Source organism: Dermacentor albipictus, unplaced genomic scaffold, assembly GCF_038994185.2.
Source record: "Dermacentor albipictus isolate Rhodes 1998 colony unplaced genomic scaffold, USDA_Dalb.pri_finalv2 scaffold_26, whole genome shotgun sequence".
Classification (NCBI taxonomy): Eukaryota; Metazoa; Arthropoda; class Arachnida; order Ixodida; family Ixodidae; genus Dermacentor; species Dermacentor albipictus.
Genome location: NW_027225580.1, coordinates 220,876 through 237,651, shown reverse-complemented (window position 1 = coordinate 237,651; position 16,776 = coordinate 220,876). Strand labels below are relative to the sequence as shown.

The 16,776-nt window shown below is 43.1% G+C and overlaps 1 protein-coding gene across 4 annotated transcripts in view; it reads left to right on the top strand.

Annotated features, from left to right (window-relative positions):
* The window catches only part of LOC139052528 (uncharacterized), a 330,782-nt gene that overhangs the window by 160,458 nt on the left and 153,548 nt on the right, over positions 1-16,776 (top strand). For all 4 annotated transcript variants that reach the window (XM_070529643.1, XM_070529644.1, XM_070529641.1 and 1 more), the window contains one exon: positions 10,835-11,045. In XM_070529643.1, coding sequence (XP_070385744.1) covers positions 10,835-11,045 — 211 coding nt within the window. The remainder of the gene's footprint in view (positions 1-10,834; positions 11,046-16,776) is intronic.

Here is a 16,776-nt window from a genome sequence, read left to right as displayed (position 1 = left end):
TTTATCTTAAGTCCCGAAACTTACCATGTGCAAAAATACTTTAATTTTATTTGGCCTTAGAAAAATTATCTCTGCACAAGCCATCAAAATAAGGTGTTTTTGCTTGATTAACACTATATGTTCAAACGCACCAATGATTGAACAAGTGTTCCGCTCAGATACTCTGAGTTCTTTGCATTGAGCACATTTCTGCGTCCACTAGCATACTTGGTTGGTAAGTAGATTGAGTCACTCTAATCAAAATATCAAATACCTGCCAGAAGATGTCATATTTATTTATTTTATTTATTTATTTACAGATACTGCAGCGCAGAAGGGCTATTGCAGGAGTGGGTGAATACACTATGTGGCAAATACAAATCACAATACAAAAGAAGCATATGTGAGAACATGGCTAAAGGAAGTACTCAATAGCATCCCCAGATTTATGTGGTAAACAACGTATGAAGCCCAGCTGGTCATTCCAGAGTTCTATTGTCCTAGGAAAATACTGTATTTGAAAGTGTTGGTGCGGGTAAAAAAGACCTATAAATTTAAGTGATAGCTGTTTCGCGTGATTAGGTGCTTTGCACGGGTCATATATGTGTTAGAGGAAGTATAATTTGGAGATAGAGGGTGTAGACGTTTCAGAGAATTATTGTGACCACGGTGGAAGTGAGGGGGTTAAACCGAACATATGCAGATGAGATGACGGTGAAAACATTGTCGTAGCGGCGGTACATGAAACGAACCGCCTTTTTCTGAACAGATTCTACTTTGTGATTGTCCGAAATTTTGTAAGTGTTCCATAAGAGGCGGATATTCAAGAATAGGTCTTAAAAGTGTTTTCTATGTAATGAGTTTAGTTTCTTTCGGGGCAACACGTAGAGTTCGGGTCAGGTAACCAAGTGTTCTGACTGCTTTGTTGAAAGTTCGAATATGTTCTCAGCAGGAAACATTGGAGTGAAAAGCAGGCCTCAATACTTATATATATATGCGTGCTGCAGAAAAGTGCATTTATAGGAATAATTGCAATAGGAGCATTTAGCATGCTTGTGAAAGGACATGATGACTATTCTTTAAAAGTTAATGTTCATTTGCCAGAGTTCGCACCATTCACAAAAACTTATAAAAGATTGATTCAGAGTGTTATGATCGTTAGGTGTAGAAATGATATTGTAGATAACGCAGTCGTCAGCGTAAAGCCTAATTTTTACCCAAACAAAGTTTGGCATGTCGTTAATATAAAGGAAAAAAGTAATGGCCCTAAAATATAACCTTAGGGTACTCCGGAAGATACTGATGCGTCAGGGGAGCTGAATGAATTAAAAGAAACATACTGTGAATGATGACGAAGAAAACTGCGGTTTCAGTCAACAAGAAGAGGGTTATTAGAGATAAGGCTTAGTTTATGCAATAGTTTAGGATGTGGTACAGTATCAAATGATTGGAGAAATCAATTGAGAGCGAATCAACTTGATGACCTAAATTAAGAGAACTGATGTCATATGTAAATTTAGTTAATTGAGTCACTGTGCTAAAACTACTACGAAATCCATGCTGAGCGCAGCACAACATGTTCTTAGACTCGATAAAAGTGATGATGTGCTTATAAATTGTTCGTTCAAGTGGTTTGCATGCATTAGAAGTTAACGAAATGGGTCTATAATTTGGAACGGATTGTTTCCGCCCAGATTTGAACAATGGAATGACTCTAGCCCGTTTCGTTGAACAAGGAACTGTACAAGTAGACACTGATTTGTCAAAAATAATGTGAGGTATTGACGCTTGCAAAGCGCATAACGGTGAAGGAACACATTGTTGACATTATCTGGACTGCAGCCTTTTTTGGTGTTAAGATTTAAAATAAGGTTCAGCACTCCTTGCTTAGATATTGTGACATTGTTCATTGCACAAGACATGTTAGTTTTCATGGAGCAGGGAGAGATTTTGCCATTTCCCTGTGTAAATACTGGCGGAAAATATTCATTGAATGCTTTAGTAATAGCTCCAGGATCACTTATTTTGGAACCTAATTCAAATGCCTGGGTGGCATCTTTCATAGGCGAAGTCGAACTCCATAATTTTCGCGGGTTATATTTAATTAAATTAGGCAGAGTGAACTAATAATAGAAGCTCTCAGCTGCATGAATCTTCTGACGGAGCTCTTCCTTCCTATAGCGAAAATGGGCATTTGTTTCGGCAATCATGTGGCGCTTCCGACTTGCTCTGGCTACTCGACGCTTCAAATGCAGTATTTCCGTTGTCATCCAAGGAAGGTCAAGATTTGTCTTTTTTGTATTTTTAATGGCACATAGCGCTCTCTGCTAGTATGAACAATGTTTTCAACATGGTATACTATATCAATGATATACTGGTAGTGCACAACCGGGAGAATCTGTATAATGAAATGCTTAATATATGAAGTATGGACGTATCATTCGCATGACTATAATCGTAAAAACTGGTGCATTCATAGTGGCGCCTTAAAACTCAAAGATTAATAGTAGGAATAACAGCTTTGTGATCAGAAATACCGTCAGTAATCTGGCACTCAAAGCCACATGCAAAGAGCGGTGCATTTGGGAAAATCAAATTTAGTACCTAGCATGGCGGACTCTGTAGTAGAATCATACAATTTGTTTCAATCAAAGGGATAGTGAAAATTCAAGCAACTCTAGAAAGAGGGACATTATCACCAGTTACCGATAACGAAGCCCACGAAATGTTAGGTACATTGAAGTCCCCCACGCAGATTAACTTTGAAGAGCAAAAACCTCGCTCTTGAATAAACGCGTTAATGAATGTCATTTCATTTGAGGCATGCCTGGGAGGTCGATAAAACACACCAATGGATAAGTTCGTTTTAATAATGTGCACTTTACGCCAGATGGTCTCGATCTGAGGTGGGGATTGTAGTACAAAAAACTAGGTCAGAGCGCAAAAACAAAGCAGTGTCTCCGCCTCTGCCCGTTTTTCAGCCTACTCTTAAGACGTTATATCCTGTGGGGGGTTATCTCGTAGTCATACATGTCGATATGCAACCAGGTCTCAGTGACGCCGACAACATGCAGAGAATGTGATGCCACCAAAGAGGAAAAGCTAGAATATTTCTTAGATAGGCTTCTTGCGTTAAGACTTTATATACAAAGTTTATAATGCATGTCATTGTTTAGTCAAGGATTGCTCCTTTGGGAGAGCTGTAAATGATGGTGAGTGGCACCAGCACGAGCTTTCACAAGAGTTGGAAAGAACGTCCCAATTGCAGAGCTGATTATCAACAAACGCATGGTTCATACTCATACCTGAGGTGTACCACTGAACCATTGTTGCGGAATGGTGTTGTAGCGTCCCATAATTTTAGACCATAGTTGATATGACTATTTTAGAGGAGGAGAAACCACAATATTACATTTAAAAAATAATTTTCAGTTGCAATTTGCTCTGTGGCTTCTAAGACGTAACGTGCACACCACGGTGTACACAGTTAAAGGCCTTAATTGCTGCTTGCTTTCACTCCGGGAGGCACGACCGGTTTTAATGAAATGGTTTCGTGAGCATGCACGTAAACGATAATGCCTTCTCAAACATGGGATACTTTGCCCCCGATGCTTCCCCTTTCTGGAACGCAAGAGAAAGGCATGCTTCTAAAATTAGGTGTAAAAAATTGATAAAAGGGAAGACATGAAAATCTGTCTGCTTCATGTCAGCATTCAAAATACAGAATGACAGTGGTTTGTATTGGCCCCCTTGCATTCATGTGCCGTTAAATTATGTAAGCACTTAACCACGCATGAGCTGTTGTTTTTTACAGTGACACAGGCACCGTGCTCATTGCAAGTATGTATTATGTCACTAAGCAAATATGCAATTTCATTGTACCACTATATTTTTAATCATATAGATATATCTGTTCAGAGGCGAGACAAAAAGCAGTGATGTCTGACGAGACTAATCAGCTTTTTTAAACACATTTCTAACTTTTCAATGACACAGGCTGCTATGTGTTTGCCTCCAGAAAGCATACGTACTTGATCTTGACTTCCCCGTCAGCAACATTACATAACTATACCATGCTAAGATGACTGCCTAGAGCACATGAGAATTTTAATCTTGGTCTGACATACTGTATTTTGAAAGTTTTGTTGACATTTATTTAAATAGTCCACCCAATATACCTACATTCTAGTTTTCTCGTCCAAATTTTAAGACAATGTATTTTGACTCTTTGATGTGCACTTCTCTGCACTACGTGGAGTCGCTGGACTGGCTCATTGACATCCTTGAGTCCTTACAGCTGCCTTCCTGCACTATGAAAAAACGGGTGCCTGAAAAATATCGTGTGCAAAAATCAACACAAGGGTATGGTATAAAACAACATCAAGAGAGTCAAGTTATAAATAAGGTCATGGCACTAAAAGAAAATCATAGCTCTTAGTCTTCCTACTGAAATGCATGTAGAACATGTAAATGACTGCAACCGTCAAGTGCTAAACTAACAACAATTTTTGATATTTCAAGAAAAAAGGAATAACCAACAGATCATCCTCGTTCAGCAGCAATGTTACAATACTCCTATTAATAAATAGAATATTGGTGATGGTCAGATGTCATAAGTGTGTCACTAGTCTGGTGCATCGCAAACACCCCTTGGGGCACATCGTAAGCACGTGCCCAGTGTGCCCCCCACACCATCTCTGGTGCTGCCACTGCTCAAGCCATAATTTGAGGATCATATCTGCAAACATGATGCTCAGTAGGGACAAAAATATGGTGCTCCAGTTCAGTGGATATGACTGGATATGCCTGTAAGAATGGGCGAGAAGGCTTCTTATGGCAAGCTTGCCAACATTTCAATACTAACGAGAAACAGTTCACTGTGACCTGCATCTGAGCTTACTAAAAGGCGTGAACTTTTTTTCATATATGAGGTGCACGATGGAGTTAATTTTTGACAGACTCGACTACTGCTGCAGTTTGACCACAGTGATCAGCTTATCAGACCAACTCTATGCTTTATGTACGACAAACGGCTGGCAATGGAATTAAAGCAACGTTTTATTTTGATAGTTTATTTCTCCGCTAAAAATATTAAAGGGATTACCAAATTTTGACTTGCTATGCAGTAGCAAAATGGACACATTACGCTTGTAGCCCCCAGAGGAACGGTGATTTAGCGGTTCATATGACATAACTCTGAAGCGCCAACTCATATTAGCAAATGCACAGGCACGTCCAAAACAGTAAGCGTATGCAACACACCCCTGCAATTGTAATTCCACGCAGAAGCCGTTATATTCGATGCCGATGCAGAACTTGCTGCTTGAAAATTCACCGAGTTCGTAGACATAAGTACTCTTTCAGATTCGCACCGCGCTCGAAAACCGCAACACGAGACATAAAACCAGACATATAATCACACCATTTCAATACATGAGCAAAAACTGTTCAGTCTTAGGGCTAAACCCCATGAGAGCGATTTTGTGCGCGACGGCGACGAGCGACATAACGGGTCGTCGCTTGAACAGATCGCTCAGTTCTGGAAATGTAGAACTCGTCGCTCGTCGCCCGGAAGTGCTATGAGCGACAAGCCAATAGCGCGAAGCCTGAGCTGGATTGACAATCGGCGTCAAATGAAACGCGAACAGTGGAACGCGTGACGATAGGCACCATTGAGGCCGCCTGCTTGTAGTTATCAGCGAGAGGCGCGAATTTCTGGTTCGCGATAGTTTGCTTCCATTTTCTTTCGCGTTCGTTTTCTTGCTTTGCCACTAGAGCGCCACAATCATACTTGGCACCGATCGCAACTGCCGCAGCGCGGTTTCTCTGGCGAGAGAGGCTGTCGCCCGCTTGGGTGAAGCGAGCGCTGGTAGCTCCCTCATAGCGCTTTGATTTTGCTCCTATCATTGCCGCATTATCAACGACTGCTTGCGCTGGGAACAAATAAAGGTCGACCGGTTCAAGAAAACAGACTTTGTCCAAGGCCATCTTTAGACACTGGCCATATTTAGACATTTGGTCCAAGGCAGTCCAAGGCCATCTTTAGACACTGGTGCCCCCACACTCACGGATCAGCGGCCGCTGCTTGCAATGCGTTGGAGATTGGAGGGCTCAAACCCGAATAAGAAAAACGGCGAATTTCTTTGATAATGATATGTTTCATCACCAGAGACGGCGAAAATACCTAGGTAAGAACTCTGCACAAAAAAATATGCACATAGGTGCCTTATATCGATACAGCACACAAAAGCTTGAATATGGCGTATCCATCTGGGACTCCAGCAGTGAAAACTTTATTCCTTCGAATTAGTTCAATTTAACTGCGTCCGTTTCATTCTTCGTAAATATAATCAATTCGCTAGCGTAGCCCCAATAAAACAAAATCATTGCTACTCGTACCACTCACCTCCCGTCGTAAATGTTCTCGTCACCGTTAATTCATAAATTTTTTTTACAGCCACATGTTCATATTGACATTCTTATTGCTCCCTTGTTTATCTCTCTCTTCACTTATCACGCACAAAAAGTTGCCATCGCTTCTTACCGCAAGGGAAACTGCCTTCAGTCATTCATTCCGTGTACTTCACAGGACTGGAATCACCTTCCCGGATTGCTCACTTGCATTGTCGAACCTTATCTTTTTTGCAGTGCCTTAACTAACAGTGTATACCTAGGAATGTAGCAAAGCTTGTAAGCTATTTTAGCTAATATTATATAATTAGGAGCGACTCATGCCTCTATTTGTCTTTTTTCTAGCCACTCCCTCTGTAATATGCCTTTGGCCCTGACGGTAACTCAGATAGATAAATAAATAAATAAATAAATAAATAAATAAATAAATAAATAAATAAATAAATAAATAAATAAATAAAACGACTCTTTTCGCGTCGTAATATGAAATATTTTAGCCATATCACTAAAGGAACCCGACATCAAATACGGCAGTGTCAACATGCATATTTGGTAGGAAAGACACACCTGGTGTTTTCGGCTCTCCCATTTCAATGACGCTGGTCCCAACGAGTCGAAAACTTAGACTCATCAGAGAACATCACGCAGCGCCAGTGCTCTACAGGCCATGATGCATGGCTTTGTGCAAACAGGAGCCTTGCGTTTCGATTACCTGCCGAGACCAGCGGCTTTTGCGACGTTACGCGGCTTCGCAGATCAGCCTCGTGGAGACGCCGCCTAATAGTACACGTGCTGCCGGACAAATTCGTAAGTGTCCTCAATTTCGCTAGCAGTGATGTTGGTAGCATCTGCTGCAGCGGCCACAATGTGTAGGTCTTCATCGTTTCCTGTAGCCCGCTGCCTGTGCCCACGAGGCAAGTTTTCAAGCCGTCCCTTGTCGCGGTAGGCCTGACAAATTCTATTAATTGTAGACAGCACACGACATGTTTTCTCTGCAACCCCACATTGTGGCACACCATGACTGCAAAGAGTAAAGATTCGAGCTTTTTCTTCGAGGTTTACACTAGGCATTGTCAGTCTCAAATGACGCGTGTACGATCGGTCTCGGGTTATTTGAGCTTTTCTGGTCGCTTTAATTTTGTGAGCATTATCAGAACAAAAAGCGATTAATACGTCACGTTGCACACCCACCGTTCCCGATCGGCCCCCAGCGCTGTTCGCATCGCAACCAGATGCTGATAACGTGGCATGGGTGGAAGCGAAATCAAAGCGCTCTACAAGATGTAATTAGTGGTGAGTATGAATGTGGTGCTTCAGTGGTAAAGCAAGAAGGAGAATGGTAAAGAAAATAGAAGTGAACTATCACGAACCGGAAATTCACGCCTGTCTCTGATAACGACAGGTAGGCGGCCTCAATCTGGCCTATCGCCACGCGTTCCGCAGTTCGCGTTTCATTTTACGCCGATAGTATATCACTCAGATACTACCAATTGTCGCACGGAACGAGCAAACGATTGAATATTTATACGTGCAAGAATAAGAACCTGCTGCAAGACCTTCAGAAATATTTTATGCTGCTTTTTTACAGTATAATACATTCACTTAAATTACTAAAGCACGCGCCACGCTAGTTTCGACGCGCATTTGCAGCCCTCATACCGGTAACACCAGGGAGACGTCGCCCAGAATTGTCGCTCGCACGGAGTACTACTTCCAGGCGACGAGCGAACGCAGCAGCCTTCTCCATCGCATCGCTTGTCGCTTTCGCACGCAAGATCGCTTATATGGGGTTTATACTTTATTCAGCATAAAACATGAATTCAACACGCGTATTCAGTAAGTTCAAGATAACGCGCCCAACTGACCTCTAGCAGCATGCTGTTGAATGCCTGCATCAAAGTTTCTAGCTAACACTGGCGCTGCACGTAACTTCAGTGGTCGCAGATTACCCATGGGCGAAAGACACCGTCAAGCGCTCGGCTTTTTTATAACGAAAGCATGCCGGCAGCAGAATGACGCCTTTCTGTTATGTGACTCCTCAGTTCAACAGCGCTCCGTACACAGTAGACTGACAAACTGAATAAAATTAAACGCACAAAACGTTCGCTAAGCACGCTCCGCATACGCTCGGAATGATGGGCTGGTGAACAAACCATTTTAAGCGTGCTATCGCCTCACGCCTTATTCAGCATACCATGGTTCTGGCAGCGTTTGCGATTTTCAAACCTCTTACGGACAGCGGCAAGTGATAAAATCACATGCAGCTATCGCGACGACTGGCAGTTTCGTTTGACGTCCAGAGACACAGCGTGCTTACTTAGTCCGTTGTCAATCGCGTCGGCTAAGCGCCGCGACGACTTCCTGGCGATAGCATGTCACATACGCAGAGTGTGCGCCTAAGTTAGAATTTATGCACTTACCGTGGAGGATTTGTTGTTATATCCAACGAATGACGAACGACTGCCGTGTTTTCGCGGCGACGAGCGATGGCTGACACACGATCTCCCTTGGATGGCCCTCGTTGCTGCTCGCTGGACGGATCACCTTTCTCCAGCATGCTGTTCATGCTGTTCCGCGATGTTGTGCGCGCTCGCGGTAGGGCAACTCCGAGTGAAAAAGTAGAGCACTGGCTCCACGTTACTTTGAACTGTGGCTGCCTGTTCTCTCAGAAGCGAAAGGGTGTGCTCTTTGCTCAGCGTGCTTGATTGATGCGTCACCATGTTCGGGACCAGCCTCCTACAGTTGAAGCAGAAGCTTACGCTACGTTTTGTTCTCTATTGCCGGAAGAGTAGAAGGGGCATTTTACTCTCTCTCAGAAGGACAGAGTGAAAAGCACATTTCACTTTCTCCCTGCTGATGGAGTGAACAATGCATTTCACTCCACTCGACCTTTTGCGAGAGCGAAACAACGATTGAAAGAGTAAATCCGCCTCTTCACTCCTGCGATATCCTCCCAAGTTTTTAGAGAGCTTCAGCGCCAGAAGAAAAGGAAGGTTAAAAAATAAAATTATGGGGTTTTACGTGCCAAAACCACTTTCTGATTATGAGGCACGCCGTAGTGGAGGACTCCGGAAATTTCGACCACCTAGAGTTTTTTAACGTGCACCTAAATCTAAGTACACGGGTGTTTTCGCATTTCGCCCCCATCGAAATGCGGCCGCCGTGGCCGGGATTCTTTCCCGCGACCTCGTGCTCAGCAGCCCAACACCATAGCCACTGAGCAACCACGGTGGGTAAATTGAAGGTTTCAGGCGTGCTCTTTTATACACTTGAAAACAAGGTGTTCATTGACTGATAGCGTACACACCACATCAGACTGAGAAGGAAGGTTACCTTAAGGCAGGAACATCTTTTGCAACTAATACAGAGCATAGACGTTTTGCAGAGGCATCGGCAGCGTTCGAAACATGGCCATTTTCATAAACAAGACATACACCAACAGCGCTCTTCTTTAAATAGTGAGAGCCTGCGTATTTCCTGAAATATTCTGAATTACATGTCATGCTGGCTGCAACACGTTCAATATGGTTGCAGTCATCCTCGTTGTAATAAAATTTGCAGAAAACAACAGCCACTACACTCAAAATTTCATTTTGAACGCCTGGTCTCCAGCTTTCCTGTGTACTTAGCCTCCCAATTTTGTAGTCGTTTTCAGTTATTTAGAAAACCAATGAAGGAATTTGGCTTTTTGTGTCTTTTTGTAGGTATGAATGTAAGCATGCCATATTCAATAACTTTCTTAAAAAATGATCTATTCATCAACATCAGCTATCCCATCTACGATCGACTAGTCAGATTTTTCAAGATAATGGCCCCAGCCTACATAGCCTCGAGGAGAAATGTTGAAGGAGCTCTTAGTGTTGTAATCAGAACGGATGCTGCGTATCTGTGTTGCCAGAGTTAAGCAAGCCATTAAAGGATAGTGGAGCCTGTCCGGCGCAACGATATGAACGTTGCCAGGCATGACAGAAATAGTGTCAAGATTCGCGAAACAAACACCTAAAACGTTTTCATACCAGTTTCCAGCGATGTTTAGCTTCTGTCGGGAATTGAAAGAGAAAGTGAAGCAAGTTGTGGCATTTTTTGGATATGTACAAGTACATCTTGCAGACAATAATATTAAATCACGAAATTCTGGGTATTTTTAATAATGACGATAATGAGTAGGCTCACCTCCTTCGTACCTTCTTCGCAAGTTTGTTTAATTCAATATCCATGCTTTTATTTCAGCGCTCAGTTATTTTTTGGCCGCGGGATACTTGAAGTGCTTACAATGCAGGTGATGCAGTTACTTTGCCGTTGCCCAAAGATCTTTCTATTTTCTACCTCTACTGTACAGTTCTTCGCTCTCGCTTTCTTTTTTTGTTGTCTTTAGTAATAACGCAGTCAAGGTGCACAGAGAAGTGACCACAAATGCGTGTACTTATTCTGTTTTGTCCCTTAGTGAGCAGGTGGCGAGTGGCTTGCAAGCCACAGTGAAGAACAAGATGGACAGTGTAGCGCTCCTTTGTATAGGGCTCGAAATGACGACGGCCAACGTTGAGACCATACTGAGCAATCTGAAAAAGGAGTTGGAAAAATCAATTGATCATGTTGCTAACTCAGCTAAAGCGACACTAATGGCCAAATTTCAAGAGGACAAAAACAAGGCGAAGGTGAGTGACGAATTCTATGTATATTTCACTGATATTGCAGCTACAAACATCATGAGATTTAATAATGAAACTCATACAGGTTGAAGTACGAAATCGAACGTGCTGCATTGCATAATGGCGGGCCGTATATGCGAATTGATGGAGATAATTGTTTGGAAGCGCTTTATTTATCGAGTCACTAATTGCGCGGTGACAATTTTTTCCATGGGTTTTTGTTGGTGATAGTTAGAGAGCCGAGAATTAAATTAATAGATAAGTCAAGTAAAAGTGTTCTCATGGTCAGCAGCAAACGCTATAGAAACAAAAAGAGAGCGTCGAGACCCGAAATGCCATGTCATATTTATGCGTGTTCCATTGTTCCGTAAGCAGCAGAGTTACCAGAGAGATGGATGGAGGGGGTGACTTCCTCTTTGCTGTTATATAATGGGAACTCCGTCATACCAGTTGTTTGTAATGTTGCGTATGGTGAGCTCTCTACAGGAAGCTTTTGTGCTTATAGATGCAATGACACAAATTTCAGCAGCGTACACGTTGAAGTAATTTATAACGAAACACTTTAACTTACTGGTGTCACCGAGGCTTCCTGCACCCATGGGTACTGAGTTGACGGTCATGAAAAAATTGCCCTTTATTGCAGGTATACTAACTTGTTTACTGTTAACTGCCATATACGAAGGTTTGCTTTTATTGCGATAGCAATTATGTGGACGCACCAGGTGCATTTCCGCCGTCGACGTCGGTGTCGCCGCGATGTTCTGTATACAGTCCAAGTGCGATGGCATTGTGGCCACGCGCCGTATGCTGTGGGTGTGCGTAGGCCAACTTAAATTTCAAGGTCTGCCAACTTGAAATTTGGAATTAGGCCAACTTAAATTTGGCTGTGGGTCAACCCAGAGTTGGGGGTGGGTCAATTTGAAATTTCAGGATTGATTAAATGAAAGTTTGAGGGTGAGCCAACTTTAAATTTATGGTTGGTCCAACTGAAATTTCGCTTTAGGCCAACTTGAAATTTAATGGTGGGCTGCCTAAACTTTGGCAGTAGGCCAACTTGAAATTAAGGGGTCGGCTAACCGACATTTGAGGGCGGATCAACTTGGAATTTGTACCTCAGCCGACCTAAATTTGGGCGTGGGCCAACCTAAATTTGGGGATGGGCCAAATTGAAGTTTGGGGGTGGCACTACCTGAAATTTAGGGGTAGGCAAACTGGACATTTCAAATTTGAGGATGGGCCAACTTGAAACTTGGGGTTCTGCAAACTAAAATTTGGGGCTATGCTTAGGCATGTTTAGACAGCTTCAGTGGAGTTACTACATACTTTTTGTCCGCCTCTGCTCACATTTTGCGGGATTTTCGAAAGGCGTCGTAACAATACCACGCCACCTGACCATGCTGCTGAAAAAGTCAATTAATTTACATTAGGCCTGTGCAAGCTTCGGCCTTCCTGCCGTTCATCAGCCTCCTGAATTCACTACCGATTGTAGCCCATTTCGATGACTACGATAACACGGGGAAGTCCGCAACGACGCGACGGTCATGGGATTGAAGCTTTTTAAATCAACTTTATCGCCTGCACGGCAGCCGCCTTATCGCACTTGAAATAAAACTATACTTTTAATGGACGTTATTCTTAAGCATACATGTAAATTCACAGATGGACGAATTGTCTTTATTTCTTAGTGTACAGTCGCGTGTCGTCATGGTGTCATGGCGTCCATTGCGGGATTACATCATTGTGAGAGCGAACATGGCCGACTGGGCCATTAGGTATTGTGCCTTCAGGAGTAACCTTACCCTTTTGCCGAAACGCCAATGGTCTATCCGGCTTACTACAGATATGCAAGACTATGTGTTTTTTCAGCTTGTTAATAATTTGCCTCCTCCACAGTTATACTGTGAAGGTGCTTCCCTGTACTACACTGTACTAATACGTGAGATTGCTTTCGAATTCTATTCCTTTAATAATGTTGTACTCTTGCTATCATTGTCGCACGTGATATACACAGAATACTCGGGCACTCTCAAATGATGCGCTTTAATTTCTTGCCTGAGCACACCCGCCATTGTGACGCAACTAAACATAGCTTGACCTTATTTTCTCCGAATAAAAGGCTTAATTAAACGCTTACGTCACTCTGAATAAAGTCACTAAGGGCCGTAGTACTCATTGTTCTAATGCCTGTATTTTCAAGCGTTTTTTTTTTTCAGGATGTCACCTTGTACCGAAGATACATCCCACTAATGTATCAGATGTGTCAGTTGTTATTATTGAGCACACAGTATAAAAAGTCATGCCCAACTCCATGATGCCCTGGCGGCAGGCCACCATGGCGTGCCACACAAGTATAACTACCCTCATTCATTTGGATTGGTATATCATTTTGTGCGTCGCTACGTCACCACATATTAACTCAGCCTGTGCTTGAAAAGCCGTCCATCTAAATTGTCTTGTTCAGCCTCTTGATATACCATCATCATCATCATCATCATCATCATCATCAGCCTGGTTACGCCCATTGCAGGGCAATGGCCTCTCCTATACTTCTCCAACTACCCCGGTCGTCTGCTAATGGTGGCCGTGTTCTCCCTGCAAACTTCTTATTCTCATCCGCCCACCTAACTTTCTTCCGCCCCCTGCTACACTTCCCTTCTCTTGGAATCCAGTCCGTAACCCTTAATGATCATCGGTTTTCTTCCCTCCTCATTACATGTCCTGCCCATGACCATTTCTTTTTCTTGATTTCAACAAAGGTGTCATTAACTCGCGTTTGTTGCCTAACCCAATCTGGTCTTTTCTTATCCCTTAACGTTACACCCATCATTCTTCTTTGCACACGTCGTTGCGTCGTCCTCAACTTAATTAGAACCCTTTTCGTAAGCCCCCAGGTTTCTGCCCCATAGGTAAGTACTGGTAAGACACAGCTGTTATGTACTTTTCATATGAGAGATAATGGCAACGTGCTGTTCATGATCTGAGAATGCTTGCCAAATGCACCCTACCCCATTGTTATTCTTCTGATTATTTCAATCTCATGATACGGATCCGCGGTCACTACCGGCACTAACTAGATGTATCCCCTTATCACTTCCAGTACCTCGCTACCTATCGTAAACTGTTTTTCTCTTCCGAAACTGTTAAACGTTACTTTAATTTCCTGCAGAATAATTTTTAGACCCACCTTTCTGCTTTGCCTATCCAGGTCAGTGAGTATGCATTGCAATTGCTCCCCTGAAATACTAAGCAAGGCAATATTATCAGTGAATCGCAAGTTACTAAGGTATTGTCCATTAACTCTTATCCCTAATTCTTCCCAATCCAGGCCTCTGAATAGCTTCTATAAACACGCTATGAACAGCATTGGAGAGATCGTACCTCCCTGCCTGACGCCCGTCTTTATTTGAATTTTGTTGCTTTCTTTATGGAGGCCTACGGTGGCTGTGGAGCCACTATGGACATATTTCAGTATTTTTGCATACGGCTCGTCTACACCCTGATTTCGTAATGCCTGCATGACTGCTCAGGTTTAGACTCAATCAAACGCTTTCTTGTAATCAATAAAAGGTGTATATAAGGGTTGGCTATATTTCGCACAGTTCTGTATCACCTTATTGATTGTGTGAATATGGTATATTGTTGAGTTGCCTTTACGAAATCCTACCTGGTCCTTTGGTTGACAGAAGTCTAAGGTGTTGCTGATTCTATTCTCGATTGCCTTAGTAAATACATTGTAGGCAAAGGACAGTAAGTTGATCGGTCTGTAATTTTTGAAGTCTTTGGCGTCCCCTTTCCTATGGATTATGTTGGCGTTCTTCCAAGATTCCGGTTCGCTTTGGGTCATGAGACATTGCGCATACAGTGTGGCCAGTTTTTCTAGAACAATCTGCCAACTATCCTTGAACAAATCTGCTGTTACCTGATCCTCCCAGCTGCCTTCGCCCTTTGCAAAGCTCCCAAGGCTTTCTTTACTTCTTCCGGTGTTACTTGTGGGATGTGTAATTCCTCTAGACTATTCCCTCTTCCATTATCGTCGTGGGTACCACTGGTACTGTATAAATCTCTATAGAACTCCTCAGCCACTTGAACTATCTCATTCATATTAGTAATCATATTGCCGGCTTTGTCTCTTAACCCATACGTCTTATTCTTGCCTATTCCTAGTTTCTTCTTCACTGGTTTTAGGCTTCCTCCGTTCCTGAGAGGATGTTCAATTTTTCCCGTATTATATTTCCTTATGTCAGCTGTTTTACGCTTGTTGATTAACTTGGAATATTATGCCAGTTTTATTCTAGCTGTAGGGTCAGAGGCTTTCATACATTGGCGTTTCTTAATCAGATGTTTCGTCTCCTGCGATAGCTTACTGTTATCCTGTCTAACGATGTTATCACTGACTTCTGTTGCACACTCCTTAATGATGCCCATTATATTGTCGTTCATTGCTTCAACACTAAGGTCCCACGAGCTTTTTAATTAATCTAGTTCTCAATTCACTCGGCCCCTTCGCTCAGTTTACTTTCGAAAAATTTGTGTCTGTCGCAGTGGTTACCAAATACGCCCAACGGCAAGCTACCACTCAAACATTCCTGGCCGCCTGAGAACTAATGTCACAGCCTTTCTCCAACGCGGCGTTATGCTCAATATGACGATCCTCGAGTACATTTCGTGCACTTAGCTCACCGCCTCTTACCAATACCATCGCTGTCACTACTCTCTCGTGCTAGACACAACACAGACACGTTACGACCGTAATGAAGTTTCAGTTATAATCTAGTTAACGTACTGTCGATGCACGTGTCCGCTGATCGCCTGGATAAGAACGTGGCCCTGTCTTTGGCGACACTCGACAGCATCGCTCTACAACAACGCTTGTTAGTCATCAGATTTGTTTTCTCGGCAGGAGCATACTGCATTTCCTCTGAGTGTACGTTCGGCCTTAGATGCGACCTCATGAGAAGACTAGATGCTCGTGTTGATGTGCCCTGGCTGATCACACAAGTGAACTCATTCGCACCCACTTGTGCGCTTAACTGCAGGACCAAAAATTTTTATGTGACAGCCACGCCCCGATCGCTGTCCACCAGAACCAGTTCTGCCTGTCAGTTGACCTAGTTGCGGCCTGCATATGTTCCTGTTGTTAGCTTGGGGCCTTACTGACGTACTTGACCCCTACACCGAACCAATACAGTACATACCTTCCATGTGTTTTTGGCCCTTAGCACCTCTCTATCGCCGACAACTGTACTTTTATATATTGCAAAAAAACATAGACATAGGACTTTCAAGCGTACAAACGGATACGCACTACAGAACGCAGTAACGCGGCTGTTCTTCCTATTGTTGTTCATTTTTTGTACTGGTGTAAAGTGATCGAGTGTAACTTGGAGATTGCCGGATGTTTCACTTTTGCGTCGTCCTTCCAAAAGCGTCTCGTCCGAGCAATAATGACTTTTTCTGTACCATTATCATCAGCAGCAGCCCGTTTTAGTTCCACTGCAGAACGAAGGCCTCTCTCTGCGATCTCCAATTACCCTTGTCGTGCGCCAAGTGGTTCCAACTAGCACCCACGAATTTCGTAATTTCATCGCTCCCCCTAGTCTTCTGCCGTCCTCGTTTGCGTTTCCCTTCTCTTGGTACCCATTCTGTAACCTTAATGGTCCAACGGTTATCTAACCAGCGCATTTCATGGCCTCCCCAGTTCCATTTTTTTTCTCTTTACGTCAATTAGTATATCGTC